Raw genomic sequence first — 8,875 nt, 5'->3', positions numbered from 1 at the left:
ATCACCATACTGTACTAGAAAATGAAAGCCACTCACAAAAGTGATGTACTGTCCCGTTTTCTGTTGTGGGTCCTCTGGCTTAGTCTGTTAGGTTAGGAGAGGACACTTTAAATTAACGGTTTTCATGACTTTTTGAAACCTTAGGAGAACTTGCTGCTCTCCTAACCTACCATTGGACCCAAAACTTGCTGCTTTGGGTCCATTTCATTTGGAAAATTAATTTCCATTTTTTTTAAATTCCAATACGGCGATTTTTGCCATAATGCATACGAGCGAAAAGCAACTTAATATGTAAGAGGATGGGCTGATCTGTTTACTGCTAGGAAATGTGCCCAACCACTTCTGTCCTGCCTGGGATTTATTATATTATATATATAGAATTGGGCAGCAGCATAATACTATATAGTGTATATACCAAAGAGTTTTAATATACTGTATATAACAGGAGATATAGGGCCAAATTGCACCTGTAAATGTGAAGAAATTAAATTTTTCTGATAAATTGAGGCAATGTATGTCTGAGGATAAAAAATATTTAACGTGGGTAAAATATGACAATCTTGCTGTACTTGCAAGTGTCGTACATTTTCTTTAAGATGAGGAAGGTCAGACACAACTGAATTACCAGTGTGGACCGCATTTTGAATATATTTAACTGAATTTACCTAAGGGCCATGATGTCGAGCAGTCTCTGTGGTGTAGTGGTAAGACACTCGCCTGGCGTTCCGCGAGCGCTATGTCATGGGTTCGTATCCTGGCCGGGGAGGATTTACTGGGCGCAATTCCTTAACTGTAGCCTCTGTTTAACGCAACAGTAAAATGTGTACTTGGATGAAAAAACGATTCTTCGCGGCAGGGGATCGTATTCCAGGGACCGTAGGATTAAGGACTTGCCCGAAACGCTACGCGTACTAGTGGCTGTACAAGAATGTAACAACTCTTGTATATATCTCAAAAAATGTCTGTAGTGGCCTTGATGGGGGCAGAAACCAATGGCTTGTTAGAGGTCGCCCCAGTATTCCTGAGGAATTTTTCCAACAGGGTTTTTAACTGAAGTAATGTTTCCCACCATGACATTTACAAAATTCAGAGCGTGAAGGGTGACACATGTATCCCATCAATTTGCAGACAACTTGTGTGGGCAATACTGTAGCTGTAGTAGGAGCAGTAGTAATAACTGCAGCAATAATAGCAGCAGAAGTGAATGATTCGCACCTTGAAGATAAACTCGAGGCTGGTGTCACCGATGGTACCAATGGTGTAGCCTTCTGCCACCGCCTTGGGCAGGTCTACCAGTCCATCAATGGGCTTCTCATAGGTGGGTAAGGCCAGCACAGCCGTCAAGGTGCCCGAGTACAGTGCTGCAAGATGAAGGTCACTGTAGATCAGGGTTCTTCAGAGTACAGGTCACTACCCATACTTCCAAAATTGCTACTTCAGTTCTTTCTATCTGATACAGACTTCAAAACACCTACAGTGCCTCAACTCATATCAAATATAATACAAATCTTAAGAATACAGTATTTAATTTCATTCATATAAAAGATGGGAGAGATATACACACTTGACACCAGAGCATCAAACACCTACCATAGATGTAGAAGCAGAAGAGGTACCAGCAGAAGAAGAGAAGCCTGTGTGGCCAGTTTGAGGGCCGGAGGAGGTTGCCCTGAGACACCAGACTACGGAACACATGGAAGGAATACTCTGGCAGCTGTCGATGGGGAGGACGCTCAGTATAGAGAGCCACAACACGCCCCACCACGCTCACCAATGGTCCAACAGCCACTGTTGACGCCAGGATGCACACCCAAACCTTTAAACATCAGTGATATAAAAATACATATTATTTTCTGAGGGGAGCCCCGTCGGCTCCCATTGTAAACCAAACTGGCAAGGGCTTAATATGTTGAATTTTACAAGGTAGTGGTAGAGCTGTTTGTAAATGATTTGTTTAAATAATGTTGATGATATTGGTAGATTTTATATGAATATGTAAGTGTTTGTCAGTTGTATCGCCTCATTTATGACCTGGAGTTACTCTTACTTTAAGGATATCAGGAAAAGTATGACACTAAAGATGTATTAAATAGTAGAGCTATGGGTGGTGCAAGGACATTAGCGGCACTTTTATATACCATAAATGGTATTTCACTAATGTTCCCAGCTTTGGTTTTAAGTGAGATTGTAACCGTTTTCACTGCTGTCCACTGGATGGCGGTGATGTGCAGGATAAACTAATCAAATTATGGAACAAATTTACTGTAAATGTAAGTTCCTTAACTTAAGAGACTACTTGTAGTCATTCTTGAACACAGTTTATATAATAACTTACTGAAAACTGTGTAACTAGCGTATCAAGAATAATTTGCTTAACTAAATGAATTGTGTGCTCCTGTAACCTTTTCCACTACCGCCCACAGGATGGGTATGGGGTCCAACCACTCACAGAATGGGTATTTCATCCCACTAAGAGTACAGGTGGGTAGATACCCACCAATACAATAGAGGTAGACGGCCTCTAACACAATACAAGTAGACACCCACCAACACAATAGAGGTAGACACCCACCAACACAGCAGAGATAGACACCCACCAACACAGCAGAGGTAGACACCCACTAACACAGCAGAGGTAGACACCCACCAACACAGCAGAGGTAGACACCCACCAACACAGCAGAGGTAGACACCCACCAACACAGCAGAGGTAGACACCCACCAACACAGCAGAGGTAGACACCCACCTCTGTGGTGAAGGTGGAGAAGACAGCAAAAGCTCTGCTCTTCTCGGCAGGCGCCCGGGACACCAGAGTGATAGTCTCCAGGTAGTATGGAGTCGTGAAGTCCACCACTGTCTCCCTGTTCGCTGTGAATGTCAAGTAAACGGATTTGTAACTCAGTTGGGAGTTTATTAACTTTCCCAGACTCCAGTATGATTAACTCTGTAAACCAATATATTGACCTACCCATTGTAATTATTTATATTAATAATAATGGCTCTTTGGGGCTGGTCGCTTCGGGTAACTCATCTGCTGAGTTATCGGGGTTTGGCTTTCCTGGTCCAGTGGTCCTGGACCCCCCCCCCCCCTCTCCGGACTTGTCCGGGGTGGTGTGCAACGTCTTGGCGGACGGCCTGTCCCGGTTCGTTCCCGTGTCCACGGAATGGAAGGTCGATGCCGACTCATTCAGTTGGCTCTGCCAGACGTTCGGGCGCCTGGAGGTGGACCTCTTCGCGTCGGCGTAGTCGAGGCGTCTTACGGTATATGTGGCGCCCTTCCCCGACACGAGGCCGTCGTGATCGATGCCTTCCGGCATCACTGGTCGAGGTGCGGGTTCCTGTACCTCTCCTTCCCCCTCCCCAGTTCAACTGTTGCTCCAGGTCCTGGCTCGCTTGGAGACTTTCCAAGGGCGGGTAGTCCTCTCGGCCCCGTGGTGGCCGGCCCAGCCGTGGTTTCAGGCGCTGCTTGCCTCCGGGCAAGCAGTGCCTGAAAAACCTCCGGGTCCGAACCCGGAGGTTTTTCCGCGGCTCCGCCTCTTTCAGAAGATCGGCCCGATCCGTTACAAGACTAGTTCACTCTTCTCCTCGAGTCTTCGCATTTGGTATTTTTGACTCGAGTTTATCACCATCTGTATGGTGATCAGGTGGCTTCACTGATGGTGTCCCACCTGCGGGCTTCGTCTCGGCGGCAGTATGAAGCTTCCTGGCGGTCCTTCCGTTTCATTTTGACTCTTCATCGTTGTACTTCGCGTTCGGTTCGGGTGGTATTGTTCTTTCTACAGAGTACAGGCTCGTGGTTTTTCCAGGACCGTCATCTTATGCCCAATACTGTCGCCTCGTATCGTGCGGCGCTGGTGGAGCCGCTTCAGCTTGCTTCGGCATAGATGTTACTTCTGCACTGTTTTGCAAGCTGTCTTCCACGTTGTTTCACCTCCGGCCTGCTTATGCGCCGCCTGAGCCGTCCTGGTCTTTGGCTAGAGTGCTTTCCTATCTCTCTTCTCGGTTTGTTGTGGCCCCTTTGGTTCAGGATTGTTTTTCGAAGGTTCTTTTCCTGTTGGCATTGTCCTCTGGGGGTCAGGTTGGGAAGCTTCATGCTCTCCTCCGGTGCAGGAGTTTCTGCTCTTTCGGTCTTGGAGATAGGTTTATTCGTCTGCAGCCGTCTCCTTCTTTTCTGGCGAAGAATGAGATGTCCGGTTGCAGCCCTCCGTTATTTGTGTCCAGGAAGGCGCTTTGAGTTGATCCGGTTTCCTTTCTTCCACGTTCGCGGGTATGGGTCTCTCTCGGGTCGTCCGCAGGGTTATTGAGTCTAGCCAGCCTGCAGTCTATCCCCGTGCCCATGACGTTTGTAAGTTTGCTGCTCTTGCTGCCGTCTTTGGGAACATGTCCTGGGCTGACATTCGGGCACGGGTTTTTTGGCGGTTGAACAGGGTCTTGGCTGCATGCGACCTCGTTAACGTTCCTGGGCCTAGTCGGGCCTGTGTCACTTTGGGTCGGCGGATGCAGTCTGTCTCGACTTCGAGTTGAGATGTGGAGCACCGACCGCCTCCCGAGTAAGTCTCTTTCTTTATTTCTAGTCTTTGGTGAAGTAGTTCCGGGGAGCCGTAGGGGCTTCCTCTAGAAAACCAGTGTTGAATGTAATGCAACGCCATTTTCTGGGTGAGCCACGGAGGCTCCCCGGCACCCCTCCCTCCCTCTGGTCGGCGGTTTTCACGTATTTTGATATCCAGCCTCAGAACTGCAAGGTGGATCGCCGGCGCTGGGATCTGGGGCTTCCCCATCTTCCATCCGAGAAGGGGGAAGCTATGCAGACATGCGGCGCGGCTCGTGTGACGTCATGCTTGTTTGTTCGTTTTCAAATTGGGGAGTTCTGTCCACTCGCTTGTCTATTTTCATGGTTTTTAATAGGGGTTTGTTTTGGGGCGCTTACCTTTCTGGGTGCCTGTCCCAGTTGATGGCAGATATAGAATGGTCCAAAGTATACTAGCCTGCGAGAGTATGGCAATGGAGTATGACCATGAAACATACGGGCATCAGTTGATGTGGGTGGAGTTCTAGGCCTACCAGGGACCACGAGCCAGAACCTGGCCCCCTCGGAGAGGCACGAGGAGCAATGGCCTATAGAAATGCACATGTGATGATTACAAGTGAAAGATTGCAAGTACTGAAGGAAGTGACCTCTGACTCCATAGTGTTGGAGTTTGAGAAATAAGGTTATTGTGGTTAATAATGTCAAAAGCTTTATGTTGGTCAACAAACAGACCTATGGGGTACTCATTTTTGTCAAGAGCTGCATGGATTAGGTTTAAGCTTACAGTATTTATAAGAGCATCTTTGGTGCTTTTATGGAGCTTGAAGCCATATTGGTTAGAACTGAGAATATTGTGCTTATCAAGAAAGGAATAGAGTTGTTTGTACGTGAGTTTCTTAAAGGTTTTGGACAAGGTGGGAAGGATCGATATTGGTCTAAAATTGTTGATTTCAGTGAGATCTCCACTTTTATGGACTGGAATGACTTTAGCCAATTTAAGAGCACCTGGAAAGGCTCGGAGCTCCAGTGATTTATTGCAGAGCAATGCTATTGCAGGAGCTATAAACCTTGAGGCCTTTTTACAGATTATTTTTGGTATCTCAGAAGTTTAGTTTTATTTAGTTGGAACAGGATTTAGTTTTAAGTGAAAGAATAATGTCAATAATATCTGAGGAGTTGGCTGGGGACAGGTACAGAGACTCAGGATAGCTGTCAGAGAGGTGGTCACTCACATTTGCTTGGGATGCCAGAATCTCATTTGCAAGGGAGGCATCACTGGAGGACAAGAAAATATTAAATTTAGTAGCTGTGTCAGCTTCTGAAAACATTATCAGGTCTGGTACATAATTCAGAACTGATATGTGTCGCCTGCCCCCCGGAGACTAGCACCAACACGCCAGATCTTTATGCAATTTTGTATGCTCTTGTAAACTGCTTTCTCGCTGTCAACATTCCTGTGTTGTGGTAGTTGACTTTCGCAGTGCCCTCGTGTCTCTGGAGTCAATTAATCCTAACATTAGTGGGCTCGACGAGGACAGGAAGTCGGCGACTTGTCGTAGGTCTATCCGCACTTGTCCTATTTCCTACAAAGGTGTTCATTATTCCCACTTCTACCCAGCCATTCATTCCTCAATCCGTGTCCGTTGTACAAACACCAGCTCTACAGCCTCAACACCAGCTGTGCAGCCTCGACACCAGCTAGGCCTCAAACGTGCTAAATGGCCATCTGCCGATTCTGGAAACATTACAAACTGTCCCGGAATTAAAATCTATAGGTTTACAACATTTTCTCTATTATTATTGTTACGATTGTTTCAATAATATAGCTATGAAGGAATTGGGCATAATTATTGGCAGTCCTTATAGACCTACCAGCTGGCGCCTCACCTGTAATTGTAATCTCGCAGATGGCGAGGTGAGACTCCCTGCGCGCCACCTGTCCTATCACACCAGAGACGCTGCCGTCTGGTAGCGGCCCTCCCCATTGGCCGTCGGCGGGCGACACTACCCGGTACCTGACAGTGTAATATTAGTGAGAGGGAATGTACAGTAGGTATTCATAGGGCACCCGGCCCACATGTCTTCTATCTTGTAAGCCCAAACACGCTGCCGTCTGGAAGCGGCCCTTCACCCTGACTGTCTGAAAGCGGCCCTCCCCACTGCCCATCTGGAAGGGGCCCTCACCACTGACCGTCTGGAAGCCGCTCTCACCACTGACCGTCTGGAAGCGGCCTTCACCAATGACCGTCATCGGGCGACACTACCCGGTACCTGACAGTGTAATATTAGTAATATTAGTGAGAGGGAATGTACAGTAGGTATTCATAGGGCACCCGGCCCACATGCCTTCTAAATGTAAGCCCAAACACGCTGCCGTCTGGAAGCACCACTGACCGTCTGGAAGCGGCCCTCCCCACTGCCCATCTGGAAGGGGCCCTCCCCACTGCCCATCTGGAAGGGGCCCTCACCACTGACCGTCTGGAAGCCGCTCTCACCACTGACCGTCTGGAAGCGGCCCTCACCAATGACCGTCTGGAAGCCGCTCTCTCCACTGACCGTCTGGAAGTCGCTCTCTCCACTGACCGTCTGGAAGTGGCCCTCCCCACTGACCGTCTGGAAGCGGCCCTCCCCACTGCCCATCTGGAAGGGGCCCTCACCACTGACCATCTGGAAGCCGCTCTCACTACTGACCATCTGGAAGCGGCCCTCACCAATGACCGTCTGGAAGCGGCCCTCCCCACTGACCGTCTGGAAGCGGCCCTCCCCACTGACCGTCTGGAAGCGGCCCTCCCCACTGACCGTCTGGAAGCGGCCCTCCCCACTGCCCGTCTGGAAGCGGCCCTCCCCACTGACCATCTGGAAGCGGCCCTCCCCACTGACCGTCTGGAAGCGGCCCTCCCCACTGACCATGTTATAAATTTATGGGCTGTTATGGGGGGTCTTAGGTATATACGAGGGGATATATAGCACCGTTTAATCGATGTTGGATGATCTCAAGTTTAGTGTTACATCAACGTTGTCCGTCCAGATTATCCCGGGCGGATTGATGCCAGCGTTATTCACCAGAGAGCCGCCACCCCTCTAGCGGCCTCCACGGGGGAAGGGAAGCCGGCGGCTTGTATTTGGTCTTCCTCATTGTTCCTGATGAGTTTTTTCCAACAATTAGTACACAGAATATATCAATATAGCACGGGGTCACTAAGAATAAAAGAAGCAACAGTCGAACATCGGAGTAGAGGGTTAGTGGGGCCTGGAGAGTACTCTATGTTGCCTGCTGGAGGATACTACAGGAGGAGGACACAGCCAGTACTCTATGTTGCCTGCTGGAGGATACTACAGGAGAAGGAGGACACAGCCAGTAGTCTGTTGCCTGCTGGAGGATACTACAGGAGGAGGAGGACACAGCCAGTAGTCTGTTGCCTGCTGGAGGATACTACAGGAGAAGGAGGACACAGCCAGTACTCTATGTTGCCTGCTGGAGGATACTACAGGAGGAGGAGGACACAGCCAGTACTCTGTTGCCTGCTGGAGGATACTACAGGAGGAGGAGGACACAGCCAGTACTCTGTTGCCTGCTGGAGGATACTACAGGAGGAGGAGGACACAGCCAGTACTCTGTTGCCTGCTGGAGGATACTACAGGAGGAGGAGGACACAGCCAGTATTCTGTTGCCTGCTGGAGGATACTACAGGAGGAGGAGGACACAGTCAGTACTCTGTTGCCTGCTGGAGGATACTACAGGAGAAGGAGGACACAGCCAGTAGTCTGTTGCCTGCTGGAGGATACTACAGGAGAAGGAGGACACAGCCAGTACTCTATGTTGCCTGCTGGAGGATACTACAGGAGGAGGAGGACACAGCCAGTACTCTGTTGCCTGCTGGAGGATACTACAGGAGGAGGAGGACACAGCCAGTACTCTGTTGCCTGCTGGAGGATACTACAGGAGGAGGAGGACACAGTCAGTACTCTGTTGCCTGCTGGAGGATACTACAGGAGAAGGAGGACACAGCCTGCTGGAGAATATTTCCCTTCTTGTCTTAACCGCTGCAAGACGACGGAAGGAAGGGATACTCACGTAAAATTTAGAAACTGTCCCAACGTGTTCATAATTTGGATATCGATGCCGGAGTCCGGTTGAACGCCTCCGCCAGGAAGGGACTTGAGGCCGAAGAAGGGCCAGTCAGCATTGGCTGACACCACCAGCTGACGGCCGCCCATGTTCCCGTAGAGCGTGTTGGGGTCCGGCAGGAGCGGCTCCGTCAGGTGTCCTCTGGGGCCTCCTGGGCCCACTTCCCAGGTGCCGATGGCCTCCAACCTGAATGTGTTGATGTAATTGTAGGACGGAC

General features: G+C 49.4%; 1 protein-coding gene across 1 annotated transcript; it reads right to left on the bottom strand.

Annotated features, from left to right (window-relative positions):
* Positions 1–398: 398 nt before the first annotated feature.
* Positions 399–6,780, bottom strand: LOC138372127 (glutamate receptor ionotropic, delta-1-like). The gene is made up of 6 exons (XM_069337440.1): positions 6,721–6,780; positions 4,929–4,986; positions 2,748–2,869; positions 1,591–1,816; positions 1,216–1,361; positions 399–467 (listed from the first exon to the last, which is right to left on the bottom strand). Exons 1-6 carry the CDS (start codon positions 6,778–6,780, stop codon positions 399–401), a joined length of 681 nt encoding a protein of 226 aa, XP_069193541.1.
* Positions 6,781–8,875: the final 2,095 nt, after the last annotated feature.

This window comes from Procambarus clarkii, chromosome 37 (assembly GCF_040958095.1).
Source record: "Procambarus clarkii isolate CNS0578487 chromosome 37, FALCON_Pclarkii_2.0, whole genome shotgun sequence".
Classification (NCBI taxonomy): domain Eukaryota; kingdom Metazoa; phylum Arthropoda; class Malacostraca; order Decapoda; family Cambaridae; genus Procambarus; species Procambarus clarkii.
Note: the sequence above shows the minus strand (reverse complement) of the source record. Positions and strands in the feature narration are given on the sequence as shown.

Bases quoted from the DNA above. Each gene is read 5' to 3' on its own strand.
- LOC138372127 (XM_069337440.1), bottom strand. From the start codon at position 6,780: ATGACGGTCATTGGTGAAGGCCGCTTCCAGACGGTCAGTGGTGAGAGC. The intron at 2,870-4,928 runs GTAAGCGCCCCA...TGACATTCACAG, and splicing joins TGGGACAGGCACCCAGAAAG to CGAACAGGGAGACAGTGGTG. The intron at 1,817-2,747 runs GTGGGTGTCTAC...TGATGTTTAAAG, and splicing joins TCTCCACCTTCACCACAGAG to GTTTGGGTGTGCATCCTGGC.